Source organism: Pleurodeles waltl, chromosome 10, assembly GCF_031143425.1.
Source record: "Pleurodeles waltl isolate 20211129_DDA chromosome 10, aPleWal1.hap1.20221129, whole genome shotgun sequence".
Taxonomy (NCBI): Eukaryota; Metazoa; Chordata; class Amphibia; order Caudata; family Salamandridae; genus Pleurodeles; species Pleurodeles waltl.
In genome coordinates, this window is record NC_090449.1 from 10,750,588 (window position 1) to 10,768,235 (window position 17,648).

Sequence of the window (17,648 nt, forward strand, 5' to 3'; positions counted from 1 at the left end):
GCTGTGCAAATGCAACAGAACCTGTTGATCATGGAATTGGCTTATTAGGGTTTGGGAACATTTCAGCTGTCCTTCGGTGAATTCATAAGGGTGACAGTGTAAACAAGAATTTATTTGTTGACATGAAACAGAGGGAGGGTTGTCCCCAGCCCGCATCACCTTACCTGCTTCCTGCACTATGTGCTGCAGCTCCGCCTGTGTGCTGCGCAGGGACTGCAGGACCTGCAGGTTCTGCCTGTGCACATCCCTGTAGGTGGCCGCAAAGTAGCCCAGAATAGAGAAGCCAATCGCAGCTGAGGTCTTCCGCGCTATTCCCACCCAGAACGCAATCTTTTCCTGAAAAAAAAGCAAGATAAAGGAGTCAAGAAAAGGCCTTAGTAAGTGGATACTGTGGCGAGATTACAACATTGAGTAGACGCCGGGTCAACCAAACGTACAGCTAGAACAAGTGCCTTAAATGTTCCTTATCAAATGGCAGCCGCTTTCTGGGACGACACTGTTCCCCTGGCGAGCCTTCAGCTTTGAAATATTTCCAGGCACCAGTCAAGAACATCTCAACTTTCACAGTTACTAAGTGGTGTAGGCCTGGCTCTCCAGACATCAGTGAAAGTGATATTTTCAAGTATGCAGCTGCCTCATGGCCAAGCCACCACCTCCTGTGGAAAAGAACTTAAACTTTGGGTGACCTTAGCATTAGTGATTTCTAGACTTGACTATTGTAATGCGCTGATGCTTAACATCAAGAAGGTCTCTCTTAAATCGATTACAATAAATTCTGAATGCGACGGCTCGCTTAGCTTTGGACCTACTGAGCTCTTCATCGGCCAGCAGTAGTTTAAGACAGTTGCATTGGTTACACTCAAAGCACTCTGCCTTACTTATAAGGCTTTATCAGGAAGGCTGTAATTATTTAAGTTCGACCTTACGGCCGTACCAGCAGGACGTCAGCTCAGATAGTCTGCACTGGAAATTATATGTATCCCCCGTTGCCGTACAGCTACATGGGGAGGAGGAGGGGGGGAATAATAAAGTCTTCTCAGTTACAGCGGCAAGACTCTGGAACTCTTCCACTTTCCATCAAGATGGAGGATACATACTTCTACTTTCGGAAGCGGCTTAAAACTTGGCTATTCTCAGACTAGGCTAAGCACCTTTCTTTCTTTGCGGCCCCTTTTCCCTTTGTGCTATTCCTCTACTTTTCTGATATACTGGCTACTCCTTTCTTTCTCCATTCTTTTTAGGACTCCTTTCTGATGCTACGTTAGTCTTCAGCACTTCGATGCTACGGCCGGACTGCACTTTACAAATAACCTACAATACAATACAATACCTGCTAGGGGATCCAGAGGAGAGAGACTGGTGGGCAGAAGACCAGTCAGAGTTTATTCTGACAGCTGGGATATGTTCACTATGGACTCTTTATCCTAGTTCTCCTCGAAGGCTGAGTTCATCTGTATGGCCGGACTGACTGTGCCTGTAGTACATACTGACCAAACTTGACAGAACCTCAAATGTAAAATCCCAGAGAGGGTTCTCTTTCAGCATGTGTAGAGATGTTAGGCTTGCTTTGAGGGCCACCAACAAAAACCTTTGTACCCAGAGGACATGGAGGGACCTTCACACGTGGCATTAGGGCGAAGGGGTCCTAGAAGTAGAGAGGTTCACTCTCTCCTTTGCGAGAAATCTGCAGTTCGTACTTAGTATTAGGCCTCAAAATAACATTGAAATACCTAACTATACCAAACAGTAATTTACCAAGATGACAGAAGGCAAGCACCATCAAACCAAGAAAAATATCACCATGGTCTGTAGCACAGCCACAGGAGCTGCTGAGTGTGCACATCTTCGCACACACTTGGGGAGCCTTTATCATGAGTAGAAGGCTGGTCGTCCCTAGTGGCCTGCTTATTACCATGCCGACTAGAAGTGCCCTGTTCATTCTGCAGATCAGGGAGGGATTTACAAATAGATTAACTGCAAGACTAAGATGTGGGGGGGGAAACAAACAAGTCTCACACCATGTCAGTATACTGAAATGAATTCAGAACCATCTGCTCCCCATCGTTACAGGTATCGCAGCCCTGCTGAACCCCTTTCTCCACCAGTGCTGGTATCTGAAGCAGTTTCATCAGCACGGTATCACTCTTGTATGGAGGAAATCAAACACAGACAGTAGGGTTTCTTTACAGAAAGTTGTATCTGTGACTACACTGCACATTCATTGCACCCAAAGGATTTAGATTCCAGTTATACCTTGGGGGCCGACTAGACTGTGTGAGTGAATATCTTTGAAATCTCTTGTGAAAAGCAAAACTGAAGTGAAAAATGAAACAGCGACGATTTCAATGCTGAACCTCCCTGGGCAGGAAATCAAGTTATTATGGATGAATTCAAGGATGGAGTGACTGTAGCTTAAAGAAGAACGTATACGTGCAGGACGCCATGATCTGGCGATTAAAGCACCCTGGATAAGAACTACAAATGCATTGAGACGGCAGAGAAAATGGTTATTTTGCACTGGGAGGCACAAGAGTATGTAGGTTGGTGAATGGGAAGGCTCATGAGCTGTTCAAGCTGCTCCTTGAGTAATGCTAGGGCGCTTGCGAATAGACCTGACCCCAGGAAGCGTGCAGCGCATGCTGAGGAGCAGGTAGCAAAATCAGGGGGGGGACAGAACAGGCAAAGTGGTGAAAGCTGTGGTGACAAGAATACACGGCAGCAGGTCACAAGATTGAAAAATGTCAACAGCCATTCAGAATCTGGAAAAGGCCAAAGGGGATGGGACATTTGAGATTGGCTACGGGAACAGTGGAGGTCCACCAGACCAAACAAAAGGTAGCTTGTTCGAACCAAAGGCAGGGCGTTACAACCCAAGGCGGTGCCCAATTGCTTATGAAGATCGGCTGCTCCATACTGAGCCCCAAGACAGAGGCTTTGGAAGCAGGAAGTATCTGGGAGTCCCCCATGTGCACAAGAATGTGTTAGTGCATGATCTCCATGAGGCACTCCCATTAGGACACTTAGAGGATGGGAAGGGTTTAAAGAGACTCATGAGGCGCTTGGAGTGGCCGTTGAAATTGAACTCTTCTGCGGTCTTGCTCCACTTATCAGATGTGTGGTAAGTCTAGGGCACAAAGGCACCTTTCGTACCACTACCAACCCTAGGAGCAGCTTTTGACAGAGTCCAGGTTCATGCTGTTGGCCCCTTAGACCTCCCTCAACACCTGTGCACAAGCATAGCATGGTGTTTATGGTCCAGGCAGTTAGATCCAGAATCTGTTTCACTAAGAAACACTGACCCTTCCCTTGGCAGCCAAGGGTCTAGCGGTCTTCTCTTCTTTGCAAAGTGCTGATCTAGATGGAGGTCCTGGGGGCAAGGATGACAGATGTGTGCAAGTCTGACCCCATCACACTCCCCCAAACAACCTACACTGCGTACCACGAAATGCCACAGAAGGAGGCGAGCTTTAGCCGCTTTCTAGAACCGGTCCTTGGCCCATTCACTTAGGTGACAGAGGAAAAGCAAAGATCCCCATGCACAGCATGCAGGGCTCCATGCATGGCATTGGGCACAAGATGGAGTAACTGATGTGCTACGCAAAAAGTCATGCTTAGAGTTACTAAAGTTCTGATAAAAGCAGAGAGCTGTTCTGCCGGACTCCCAAGAAGATGAAGGTCTAGATGAAGGCTGCTGGGTCTAAAGCTGCGGAGCAGAACTTCATCAGACGAGTGGGGCCAACTACTTGTATGCTCTGGACACCATGGCCTTGATCACAGAAGGCTTTATAGAGTGAACTGGCTGAATCAACAGATTGCTGCGTGGGATGATATTAGTAGCTGGAGAAAAATGCGACGAAGGGTGTTAAGCCCCTCAAGCTTTGCTGCAAGAAAAGGCTCAGTGGAGGCATCAGATCCCATTACTGATCTTGACCCCGTTCAAGAAGAGTAACCTAGGACAGTGCGGAGACAAGTCTCAGGCCTGTTCCTGGATAGCCTAGGTCTGATACCAGTACGTGTGCACAACAAGACACTGGAGACAGTCTTCCTGTGAAGATCCTGGCATAAAGGACTTTGAATAAGGTGCAGATTTGCATCTAGCCAGGTTGCCAACATACTGGACCTCATATGTATTCAGAAGTCATGGAGTCCAAGGCAACCCCAATTGTGCTGGATCAATTTAAGATACAACCCTCTCCACCACAGCTTCATTGAGGTCACAAATGTTAATCCAACTCCACAGCACAGTGAGACTGTGGAGAAGATGGTGCTGTATGTTTTGAAAATCTGATCTGCCCAGTTCCTACTGGCAGACTGTGCTTAACTTTGGCACAAAGACGACACTGGCATTTTAGACCCCAGTAAGATTTTACCAGTTCATGCCACTTGGGATGACGAATGCCCTTGCCATCTTCCAAGGGTGTTGAATGCCATTATCACTAGTTTGGAGAAATTCAGGTATTGCTTCTTAAAAGACATAACGGTATTCAGAGCTGGCTGGGACAAACACTTGAACGACCCGAGACTGGGCTACAGACAGCAAAGCAAAAACGTGTCAGATTTGGCAAAGCTTGATAATCTACATTGCGCACTAGGGAGGTGAGGGGAAGATTCAGCTTCTGGAAGCCACATCCAAACTGTGTTGGACTAGTAGGTTCCCGAGGCTTGGGTGTATGATATCTAGGACACACAAATACTCTCGATTTTTATGAAAATTAGGGGACCATATTTGCGCCTCTGGACTGCCTTAACTTCCAAGAAGCATCTCAAACCTGCCAATTGTACAGCTGGACATCAAGACACCTTTGAGAGGCTCAAGGAGGGTCCGATTGAAGTCACTGACTACAGGCTGCACTTTAACACAAGAAGATGCTCCTTACAAGTGTTGGGGTCATCCTGGCACAGTAGCAGAGCAAAACCATCCACTAGCTTTTATCAGTTCTCTCCTCCTACAAAGAGAGCCAGACTTGGCGAGAACTGAGGAAGCACCAAATGCCGCAATCTGAACACTGAAGAGTTCCCATCTCAATCGGTTTGGGGACCACATTGAGGAATCAGTGACCAGAAGCCCTAGATCGCCATGAAAGGCGATGGGCACCAGAGGCACTTTTGGTTATTTCTTTAAGGCCCTAAATTTCAGCATCAAGAGAAGTCCAAAGCATCACGGGGAATGGTGAAATAGACTTTCGCTAAAGTTAACATTCCAGGTAACAGTCTCCAAGGATGTCCAACTGAGTGGACACGGACTGTGGGTGGAAAGTCCCTGGCACAGTGCCCATGTGCCACCCTTCTCTTTTCATCCTTCTAGTTGCATGTTTTCCTGTGCAGAGGCCTTGTGTCACAAGTCTCTTGAGGTTTTCAGGAGGTGATACATTCAGACTGTGGGACACCTTCCCCACCCAGAGAGGAGCACCAGACCTACAGATGGGAATGGTAAGCGCTGCTCGTGCAGCCACTGTTGAAGTTGTGCTTTCTGCTTTAAAGTCAAACACAGATTACTCTCATGTCTGACTGCCTGCGATTAAGTAGTTTGTGAGATGTGGTCCGGACACTGATGTAGTGGGGGTAATTAATAGGTGCAGCTGGAGTGAGAAGTATGCTTTTTATTCGCAGTGTGTACCCTGCTTGACTCTACTTCCGTTTCCTCCTGGCGGATGCCATTTTAAGGCATCTGTGCTAGTGTGGATTCAGACATGTTTCAAAGGGGTAGGAAGGTTTCTTTGTGTGCCCTTTCTCTGGATAAAACTATTTGCATCTGGTCAGCCTTTTGCCCTAAAGATGAGGCACCTCGACAAACTACTGTGGCCAAAGGCTGAGGCCACTGGAAGATGCCTTCACAAAAGACGTGGCTGCCTGCCAACCCCTGCATCTTGCTCTGTCCAAGAAGCAAGGGCCCTGCAGCAGCCAGCGCGGTCTGAGGCCATCTGGACATGCCCCCTGCCACAATGGATATTAAAGGGATGACTGCCACCCCAGGAAAACCAGAGTGCAGTGTACCACCTGGTAGGAGATTGCCATTGAAATGTTCAACAACTACAGAAAATATACTTTTTAGTCACTGGTTCTATACAAAGAGTTGGGGACAACTTTGGGTTTGAGTGGCCAGGTGACAAATGCCCAATAGGCATTGAGTAAGAACAGAAGGTGCCCTTATTACCCAGGTCAGAGTTCACCTGCTCATCCTCCAGCACAGAAAACAACTGGACCAGATACCAGAAACTTTTTTCTCCCTTGAAAGAGTCTGCAATCTACTCCATGACTGAGGAAAAAATTAGTCGTGCTGTGATGCAAAGCAAAAAAGATTTTGAGCACCTGACCTGCAGAGAGCTGCCTCATTGTAAGCCTGGAGTTTGAGGACCAGCTGCTCTGTGTGTTGTTGTGAGAGACACAAAGTTCAGACCATGTACCTGTTGCTGCTCCTATCCAGCCAGAAAAGAGAGGGTGAGACAGGAAACTAAAAAGCAAAGTATTGTAGGAGGAGCAAGTCATTAACACTCAAAGGCAGCCCAGGTCAGAGCTGCTCAGATGTGGAGCTGGCCTTCCAAACCTTTCTTCCTCTCAGAAAACTCTGCCTTGTGGAAGTGGAGAACTCACCATCTGCTCATAGCCCGACTCCTCAGCACTCTCAAGTATGGACGAGCAGATCAGCCGCTCCGCGTAGACATTCATTGCAACAACAGCAAACAGCATTAACCTGTGGGAGCAAAGAGCAGGTTTGTGAACCCCAACAGCTCATAGGGTAAACCTGGAGAGGACTTCAACTACTCAACAAGAAGTAAAGCCCCCCCGCCAAACCACCACCCAACACCAAGAGTCCACCATAGACAGCAAGCTTGCCTTCATTTTGAACACCATTTTCAATTTTTCTGTATTTTGTGCCACAAAGGTACTCATTTCACATGGACTACACCGAGGAAAGCCGGGCTGATGCTCCATTTCAACGTCTGGCCATTAAGGCTATTCATTTAGCAGCTTGAGTGTGCAACAGAATCTTAAAACAGGGGTCCCCCTGTGCCATCTCATGTCCCTTACCCTGCTAGACCCCTCACTTCCCAGCTGAACTCAAGGTAAGCAGGGCCTCAGCAGCCGGGACTACTTGGTCTTTGATGGTCAGATTACAGGTGCACAGAGGCATCCTCTGACCAGGTCTATCATCTGTCAGAGGGATCTCCCTTACAACTGCAAAACTAGCACGATTTACATGTGTGTGCTGCTTTGGTTAGCTAACCAACACCATAATGGGGGGGGGGCACGTCTATTTTTGTCCCCGTCCGACCCTGCTCCTGGTTTGTGGAGCTTCTGCAAGGCGCTAGTCTAGACAGGTCAGCTCAACGCAGCACTATAGGGCACCAGGTTGCATAAGAAGGAGAAATTGCATTGTCAGTAGGAGCTTGGAAGCACTGCCCCAGCCCCCCAATCTTAGTTTCCTACCTGGCCCCTGCGGTGCGCTGTGTTGATGTTACCAGGAACACAGCGGTGCAGGCCAGAAGATTATACAGGAAGGAGTAGAGCGTGTTGGACTCCCCCACCACGAACTGGTGCAGGTAGGTGACCCGGTTAAAGATCTCTGCAAAGAGGAGGCGCTGCTCACTGGCGGAATGCTGCATGTCCTCGAAGGCCTGCTTGACACCTGCAGCAGTGGGAGAGCGACGAGAAGTGGTTAGTCCCTTCACAATACCACCCCCTGCTTCTGCTTATTCTGGAGCTTCAACGTCCACCTGGAAGGCCCACTTCATGCCAGAGTAGCAGGATGGCACCCTGGCAGGGCTAGTGGTGTGTGGTATGTACCCACAGCCAACAAAAGAGCTTTCATTTCTGAAGATGTAAGGTGAGCAGAGCACCTACTCTAGGAGGAGTGCCACAGGGTCCAGGGACCTACCCTTGAAAGGGCCTGCAGGGTCTGAGGTCCTACACTGGGCAGAGGCCTACAGGAGCCAGGGATCTACCTTTGGCCGAGCACTGCAGGGTACAGTGACCAACCCAGGGCAGAGCCCTGCAGGGTCCAAGGACCTACCCTTGGAAGAACCTGCAGGGTCCAAGGACATACACTTGGCAGAGGCCTGCAGGGTCGAAGGACATACACTGGGCAGAGGCCTGCAGGGTACCAGGACCTACCCTTGAAACAGCCTGCAGGCTCTGAAGTCCTACTCTGGGCAGAGGCCTACAGTGTACAGTGACCAGCCCAGGGCAGAGCCCTGCAGGGTACAGTGACCAACCCAGGGCAGAGCCCTGCAGGGTTGAAAGACCTACCCTTGAAAGAGCAAACAGGGTCTGAGGTCCTACCCGGGGCAGAGCACTGCAGGATACAGTGACCAACCGAGGGCAGAGGCCTGCAAGGGCCATGGACCTACCTTGAGTGGAGTCCTGCAGGGTCTTCTTCAGAAGATCACCGTTCCTCAGGATCTCCTCCTGGGTCTGTAGCGTGGCATTCTGGGCCTGGATCATTTCAGCAGCCATGTGGTTGGTGGCCTCCAGCTGCCTGGCTACGCTGTCTGAGTTCACTGTCAGTCTGCAAAGAGAAACAGACATACCTTCATGGCAATAAGAAGTCTTTAAAAAAAAAAAAAAAAAAAAAAACAAAGACTCTAAAAAACAACCCAAAGTTAGAGATCAAGACATGTGCAACAGGACCATAAAAAAAAAACAGACTTCTCACAATACCGAGGAGTGAGGTGACATAACCTCAGACTGCCTCTTCCTCTAGATGAGGAAATGCTGGGATCATTGAGACCAAGCGCTGGTTCTCTGAGCAAAATAAAGAACCCACTCCATCGCACCTGAAAATGGTGCCAGAGCTCATTTTACAGCGGTCCAACATTCCTAGGGCAAACCTTACCCTCCCAATGGTGGCAGACACCCAGATACTCCCCTCACCGCAGCAATGTAGTAGACAGCGTATGTAGCCGAGGATGGCGTAATACCCCTTCCACTAGCCCAGATATCTCAGAACTACCTTAGATCCCCCCCTGCCGGTGCCCCTTCGTACCGTAGGATGGTGTCCTCTGCCTGCTTCTGCCAGACCTCGTTCTGCAGGAAGTAGCAGATGCTGTGGGCATGGGTGAAGAACTCGGTGTAGGCACCAAAAGCCACCGCGTCCATGCCCTGCGTGCACTCTCGGATCGAACTCTTCTCCGTGCACGCGGGGAAGGCCCGTCCAGACCTAAGAGGAGAGCAGGGCGAGGAGAGGATGAAACCATCACACCAGTCTTGTTCATTTACTGGAAAGGAAGACAAGTTATTGCATCACTGGAAGCTTCTCTGGCACACATGGTCCTGCCCCACAATATTAGCATCTGCTGTTGACAGTGCTCAGTAGTGGAAGAGCTGTGGTATGGGGCTCCATATGAACAGCAGAAATATGGATACCTCAGTAAGAACATTTAAAAAATATATAAATATCTTTAACATTATATTCATGGGATGCCGGGGAGGCTTTGGAGGTAAATGAGCCCTTTTTGGATGGAATGGGATTTAGTCCAATGTTCAAACCATGAACCTGGGCCAACTCTTGGCAACCTTTATAAAAATAAACCTGAATGTGTTGCACGTCAGTAGAATGTGGTTCAACATGCACCAGCAGGGGCAGCTTCCTATCACCATCCCTCACTCTACGGAGTCAGGCCTTAAAAACGGTACACAGTACTGAGAACAACAGAAGAAGTAGTTCACCTGCAAGGCGCATAAATAAATATATTGTAAATGATATTGCCTTTTGTTTGGGAGGTTTTCAGGCTTCCACAAAGGATGTTTCAGAGGATGAAAGTGCTTTAAAAAGTTCTTGGGATTTAAAGTCTCAGTGACCCAGAACTGATGTGGTACAAGACCATGAAGAGGTCTGCCAATTCAATGTCAGAGATGCTTAATTCTGTAAAAGCAGATGGAGACGCCTGTATCTTAACATCAGGTTATCCAGAAAGTTAAGAATACTGTCATGGGCATGTGTTATATTCTCTTTTCCAAGAGTCTCTGTTCAAATTATATGTCACAGAAGCAAGCCACACAGATCGTTTGGGCAGCAAAAATGCTAAAATAACCCAGAAGGTAAATAAAAATAAGGGTCTGAGGTGTCCCACCATTTAATATTGTACATTATTATCCAGCCACCTTACACAAGAAGGGAAGTGGGAAAGGAGGAGCTCTTCTGGACCAGTTAGGAGTACTGATAACGATCCATATTCTTCCATCATGATTAGACCTACCTCTGCAGGTGGCAGTGCGTGAAGGCCAGGGCGATGTGACTCTGCTCGTCCTCGTCCAGCTGTCGGCAGCCCATGTCAACTCTCTTAAGAGCCCCGGTCCAGCAGTCTCCAAAACGGGGGTGCCTGGAGAACTCCTGCAGCCTCTGCAGCTGGGTCCGCCCCTCCTCCAGGCGCCCCGGTTCTAGGTTGGACATGACCATGGGCAGGCAGGAGGTCAGTAGAAGAAGCCATGGCACATCCATCCGTGGTAGAGCCCGTGAAAGATGAGTGTTCAACAGCAGCAGCCCTGGAGCTGTGAGGAAGGATAGAACAGATCCACAGTGCACCACATGATTAAAAGCTGCAGCCAGGACCATCACCCGGGCCCAGCAAGTCCTCATTCTCTTCTCCATCCCAAGCTCACAACTGCTCACCATGAATCCCCTCAGCCAACCTCCAGACCGGTCTCCGTGCTTGCCATAGACTACCTCCCTCCATCAATGCTCCCTTGGGACCGGTCTGAAATGAACAACTCCTCATTGCCTACTCAATGCCTACCCCTTCTCATTCCAACCCGCCCTTGCCCAGCTCCGGACAGGCTGCATGAATCCAGAGCCTTCTGACGCAAAACCACAAATCCCTCCACAATATTCTTAAACCAGTTCCAGCAATTCACCATGAAGTATTCTTCACAGCAAAAGACACCCATTTCCAAAAGAGTTCTTTAAAGCTGTCTAGCCGGGCCCGTAATCACCTGAATCAATTCCTAAAACCCCTGCACTTTTTGAGCAAAGAGGCAGTAAACACTTCTGTTCATTACAGCTCAGCAGAAAACACAGGTGCAAAAGTCTAATGTAGACTGCTCGGCTGCCCAGCTGTGCGCCAGCCTCTTGTAGGTCTGCATTGGAATTTATGGAGCGCAAACCTAGATGCAATGCGCTGGGGGATGGGTGGCGAGCTACAAGATTGTGTACATCAAGTGGGGATTACACAAATACAATTCACACATTTTTAGACACAGGGAGACCTAGTAATTTGCACAGAATCACACAATGTTGAATCGAGCGTAGAGGCGAGGATTCCAGCCTAGGTCGCCAGGCTCCAGTGAGCGGCTCCAACTGCCAGGTCATCCCCACTTTCACTTCCAGTTTGTTCTATCGACAAGGTTGTCCTGTCGGTACAGCGGACTCACAGAAGTATCTCGAACTGTGCCAGCAATGAAATTTCCAGGCCATATAAGGTAGTGACTGGTGGTAAAGGATAGGACCTGGAACATGAGCCAGTGCCAAGTTCTCTTGGACCAAGCTGATAGAAAATAAAATAAAAGTAACAAGGCTAGTCTCGTCAAGGACGCCTTGAACCGGAGACTAAAGTTTGCCACGAAAGTGACCTTGGGTAAGGAAGCCGTCAAGATGCTGGTGAGGTCCATCAAATTCAACCAAGAAGCACTGCAGAGCTGAGGGAGGTCCACGGGCCACTTCCAGACAAGTGCTAGGTATCTGAGATGATCAGTGACAGATGAAAACCTCCCAAAAGACTCTGAAAATCCTCTAATTCTAAATTACACAGCTCCACACTGAAGAACAACACTTTACAAAACCATGCGCTTGCATTTGCTCGTGCTTGTTTTTGGCCTCCTGTTAGCATTAGTCACGCATGCTTGAGTTCTCTTGGAGCTTCTGAAAGGGGGGGGGCACCCATAACAAGCTTGTTTTCACTTGCATGCAAGAGCCACCCGGGCTCTCCTTTTGTTGTGACCAGATTCTGCACGTCCTGACGTAGGGCGGAACCGAGGTGTGATAATAAAGTTGGGGCTGCGCTGACGCAGTTCCCCTTGAGACCCCAACCAGGCTGTGTGTGTGTGTCCTTTCGGTCTGTCGAGATTGCACTGATTGTGCAATCTTACAATGGCAACGAGCGGGATCGATACCCCGCGTCACATGTAAATAAGAGTGAGCAACAGAGTAAAGAAAAAAAAAAGAGAAGGCGAAACAGTGACCGACCTATAGGTCTGTGCCCAAAGAACACACGAGGACGCGTGGCCCGCGAAAGCCGACTAAGTGGGGGAGATGTGCTCTGCGCCCAACTTCAAAGGTACGCTGCCCTGACTCCCCCACGGAACCCTGCCGCGGCCTGTACGGCGCGCGTCAACCACACAAGCCCTGCCGCTGCTTGAACAGCGCGCGGCAGTTAAGGAAAGGAGGCAGCATACCTCCAACGCCTGCTGCTGAGCCGCGCCTTCGTCGAGGCCAACACCGCTGAGTGGGGTTGTGCGCGTTTGCACACGCGCGCGCCCCATTGTTTCACTACGCAACGCTCAGGCTGTGTTCCCCTTGGAGGGAAACGCAGCTGAAGAGCCAGAGGGGCTGGAGCCCCGTAAGAAAGACTTTTTAAAAAAAAATAAATAAATAAATAAATAAATAAAAAAAAAAAAGGGACAAAGACAAAGAAAAAGTCATAACTCCAAAAGCGCCTACATACCTAGGGGCATCATGAGTGCCCCACCACAAGAAAACCCCCAACTCCCCATGCAAGCAGGCGCAAGTGCCCACTCCTCAGTCACTGCGCTGCCCCCGTTCAGCCAACTGGTGGATCCGGCCACAGCATCCCCAAGATGGCGCCGGTGGCTAAACAGATTAGAAAATTACTTTTGCGCAACTCGTGCGACGGATGGGGCTGTGCGCAGATCTCTCATGTTGCTCATGGGGGGGAGACGAACTGCAAGAGCTGTTTGATGCACTCCCAAACACAGGTGATAAGGCGGATTTCAACGCAGCAGTGGAATCCCTGAACAAACACTTCGACCCACAGCTGAACTCAGACTTTGAACGCTTCAAACTTCGGCAGGCTCAGCAAACGGATGCTGAGTCAATGGATATGTTCTATGCACGGCTGAGAAAGCTAGCAAGCTTGTGCGTAGGCCTTAATCAACAGGAAGAGATTAGGGCACAAATCATTCAAGGATGCCGGTCGAACGCACTAAGGAAACTCATTCTACGCCAGCAAGGCATGCCCCTTGACGACATCCTTGTTTTGGCAAGGTCATACGAACTATCAGCAGTGCGCACGGATGCCATGGCGGCAGTAAGAGGACAATCACTGGCCGCTGCGTCAAATACACGTCCAGTCCAGGTGAAGGAAGAGCAGGTAGAGGCCATCCAAACTCGTCAACCACCAGGACGAAAGGTCAACTCCGGCAGACAAAACGCACGCACCTGTCGAAGCTGTGGATATGATCACAAACCATCAATGGTGTGCCCAGCGAAAGGGAAAACATGTATCAAATGCGGCAAAGATAACCACTTTGCGAAAGTATGCCGGTCTGGCCAAGGATGGCAAGGGAACCAGAAGGCAAGGGACACAAAAAAAATCAGAAGTGTGACTAAAGAAGTTGATGACTCTGGTGACACCACTAATCAGAAGACCCCAGTCTTTGAAGAGGACGAAGATGAAGACATCTTTGTGATCTCGTTCACTGGGGGGAGGCAACAAAATAAACGACCTCCACCCATGAGCAATGTCCAGATCAATGGCAGGTCGGCAACAGTACTCATAGATACTGGAGCGCCAGTGAATGTGATGGATGAGACTCTGTTCAGGCAGCTGATCCCAACACCATCGCTTACCCCCAACTACCACTCGAATTTACAACTATGGGGGCAGGAAACCACTGCCCCTGAGGGGCACTGTGGAGGTGTCGGTGTCCAGCGGGCAAGCATCAATGCTGGGAAGATTCTACGTGGTGGCTGGAGATTGAGGTACGCTGTCATACTGCGGAAGAGCTCGAATGGGTATTCTTTGCTAGACAAGTGTATGACTCCCACGCTGAACGTTTAGTTAACGAGTTTCCGCAGCTCTTTGAAGGCCTGGGACGGCTCAAAGGTAAAAGGGTCAAGCTACACATAGATAATAGAGTTACGCCCGGGGCCCTCAGACACAGATGCGTTCCATTTCACCTACAACCAGCAGTGGAGAAGGAACTACAGTTGCTGGAAGATCAGGGAGTGATTGAGAAGGTAGATGGGCCCACACTGTGGGTGTCACCGCTGGTAATAGTGCCGAAGCCTAAGCAACCTGGCGCTATCCGTTTGTGCGTCGATATGCGTTTACCCAATAAAGCTATCAAAAGAGAGCGGCACATAAATGCCTACAATGGATGATATAGCAGATCTGAATGGTGCCCAGTGGTTCTCGAAATTAGATCTCAATGCTGGGTATCATCAGCTGTAGCCTGACAGCAGAAGCATCACTACTTTTTCAACGCATGTGGGACTTAGGCGATACAAGAGGCGAAGCTTTGGGGTATCCTCGGCCGCTGAAGTGTTCCAAAATGTGATTAGGGAGAAGCTGTCAGGACTGCAGGGGGTAATCAATTTGAGTGACGATATTCTCATCTATTCCAAAACCCGAGAAGAACACCATCGACACCTAAGGGCTACACTGCAGAGGTTATCAGAGGCTGGACTGACACGCCACAAGAAAAAGTGTGTGTTTTATCACACGTCAGTAGATTTTTTTGGCGATGTGTTTTCAAAGGATGGTCTACAGGTGGACCCTCGAAAAGCGGATGCTTTTCGTCAAGCCCCAGTTCCGAAGAACACCACAGAAGTTAGAAGCTTCCTGGGTATGGCAACCTATTGTGGAAGGTTTATCCCACAGCTGGCAACCATGGCAGAACCTCTCAGGCAGCTCACGAAAACAGGGCATCGGTGGGAGTGGAGCCCGATGGCAGACAAGGCGTTTGCCGACATCAAGACGCCTTTACTGGACAAGTCAACGATGGCATATCTTAACCCTCGCCGACGAACGGAGGTGGTGGTAGATGCAAGTCCGGTGGGGTTGGGTGCTGTTCTTCTCCAGAAGCTGAACCCGTAGGAATGGGTTCCGGTTGCGTATGCCAGTAGAGCGTTGTCATCGGTTGAAACACGATACGCCCAAATAGAACGAGAGGCTTTGGCGATTCGGTGGGCATGCAAGCATTTTCACCTGTATCTCTATTGCCAAGAATTTCAGGTAGTGACCGATCACAAGCCTTTAGTTGCACTGTTTGCAGGTTGTCCTCGCCTGGCACCCCCGCAGATAGAGCGATGGACTGTTCTGCTGCAACTGTACTGGTTTACTGTCATCTACCGCCCGGAAGTGAACAACCCGGCAGATCATTTGTCTTGTCACCCGTCGCTAACCATGCCCGATGACTCTCGAGAAAGATGAAGAGAACACAGAAATATTTGTCAACATGGTGGTGAAGGTGGCATGCCCTAATGCCCTGAGTGTAGGAGACATTGTGGACGCCACAAAGGGGTATTCAACGCCCACCCAGGTCAAAGAAGCACTTGATCACAGGAAATGGAAGCTTTTCCTGGAAAAGACTAACGTGTCTAATCATGAATGTAAAGCAGCAATGCAAGGAATGTGGAGGGTGCGAGTTGAATTGTCCACAGATGGACAAGGACTGATCCTGCGAGGAAGGAGAATTGTGCTGCCTCAGAGTTTATGGGCCAAAGTAGTGGAGTTAGCACATCAAGGCCATCAAGGCGCTGCGAAGACTAAAGCAAGATTGCGGGCCAAGGTGTGGTTCCTTGGCATGGACAGCCAAGTGGACGAATTGGTGGGAAAATGCCATTCCTGTGTAATCACCTCAGGGGAGCCACCCTGCTGTCCCGTGGTCACTGAGCCAGCTAGTGTGAAGCCATGGACAAAAGTGAACATTGACTTTGGGAGCTTTCCGGATGGGCGGCTGTCTGTTGTCCTCAATGAGTCTTGCACCAAGTTTCCCGTTGTTGACATCGTATCTTCCACGGCCTTTGAGAATGTGAGGCCGGTGCTTCAGAAATTTGTTGCCATGTTTGGCCTTCCAGATGAAGTTAGGACAGACAATGGCCCGCCTTTCCAAGGACAGGAGTTTCTATCTTATCTTGATAGTTTAGCTATATACGTCATCGCAGGGTCATGCCCTATTGGCCACAGGCTAATGGGGATGTAGAAAGGTTTATGCGAACTCTAAACCGTGCCCCCAGAATAGGAGTTGATCAAAGAGAAGACAGTGAGAAATGTCTACAAGATTTCTTGAGTGCTTATCGCCAAACCCCTCATAGCACTACAGGGTGTGCCCCGGCTGCCAGGATGTTTAAAGTTCCGCTGCAGGATTACATCCCGTCTGGTCCTCAGTGGACACCACCAGAGCTGGATGTTGAAGCCACTCAGCAGCGCAGGGAACGCACTAATCGGAAAGCCACTGAACGGAGACGAGGTCGATACAGGGGTTTGCAGGAAGGAGATATGGTTGTAGTGAAGAATCGCCGGCCAGGTGGGAAATTCCAAACTCCATTTGAGTTTGGAACTGTGGCAGGTTGTCAGTGTCCGGGGTACCATGATAACAGCTGCTCGAGGCCGGCAGAGGGTAACCAGGAATGTATCACACTTTAGAAAGACAGGGGTTGCGATCACATCCGAGGAGGAGGCAGAGAGTGATGACTTGTTGCTTGAGTCACCGGCTGAGGAGGTGCAGGCCGAGGGGGCTCAGGTAGCGATGCCCAGTGTACAACACTCTCTGGTTGAGTCACTTCCCCGGGGTGGACACTATCATCTACGCCCCAATCCGGTGCCGAACAGTCAGTTTCGAGACTTTGTGTCTACCCTGGATCCCTGAAAGGTGCTGCTCCTGAGACTTTGGTTCTTTGCATCTGTTCTGTGACTAATCCGTTCTGTTTCATTTTTGTGTTTCTAGTTTTCTTGCATTCTTTTGTTTCCGTTCTGTGTGAAGTAAAACATGGGAGGGATGTAGAGAGCCACCCGGGCTCTCCTTTTGTTGTGACCAGGTTCCGCACGTCCGGACGTAGGGCGGAACCGAGGTGTGATAATAAAGTTGGGGCTGCGCTGACGCAGTTCCCCTTGAGACCCCAACCAGGCTGTGTGTGTGTGTGTGTGTGTGTGTGTGTGTGTCCTTTCGGTCCGTCGAGATTGCACTGATTGTGCAATCTTACACAAAGCACGTCTAGTCTCCGAGACACTCCAAAGACAAGGGCATCCTCTCCCCATGGAGCGTTTGTGGCCAGAGCAGGCTCGTTCTGTGAGGCTGGATAGCGGTAATCTCACCACACTCCTGCTGGAATGAAAGCCCTCTGGATAGGGGTAATCTCACCACGCTCCTGCTGGAATGAAAGCCCTCTGGATAGCGGTAATCTCACCACGCTCCTGCTGGAATGAAAGCCCTCTGGATAGCGGTAATCATCACCACGCTCCTGCTGGAATGAAAGCCCTCTGGATAGCGGTAATCTCACCACGCTCCTGCTGGAATGAAAGCCCTCTGGATAGCGGTAATCATCACCACGCTCCTGCTGGAATGAAAGCCCTCTGGATAGCGGTAATCATCACCACGCTCCTGCTGGAATGAAAGCCCTCTGGATAGCGGTAATCTCACCACGCTCCTGCTGGAATGAAAGCCCTCTGGATAGCGGTAATCTCATCACGCTC

General features: G+C 49.6%; 1 protein-coding gene across 2 annotated transcripts in view; it reads right to left on the reverse strand.

Moving 5' to 3' along the window:
- The window catches only part of LOC138260890 (uncharacterized), a 97,990-nt gene that overhangs the window by 26,911 nt on the left and 53,431 nt on the right, over window positions 1-17,648 (reverse strand). For both annotated transcript variants that reach the window (XM_069209363.1, XM_069209364.1), the window contains exons 2-7: window positions 10,197-10,488; window positions 8,984-9,157; window positions 8,349-8,506; window positions 7,429-7,627; window positions 6,592-6,691; window positions 165-336 (exon numbers count right to left, since the gene is read on the reverse strand). In XM_069209363.1, the coding sequence (XP_069065464.1) occupies window positions 165-336; window positions 6,592-6,691; window positions 7,429-7,627; window positions 8,349-8,506; window positions 8,984-9,157; window positions 10,197-10,488 (1,095 nt within the window). The remainder of the gene's footprint in view (window positions 1-164; window positions 337-6,591; window positions 6,692-7,428; window positions 7,628-8,348; window positions 8,507-8,983; window positions 9,158-10,196; window positions 10,489-17,648) is intronic.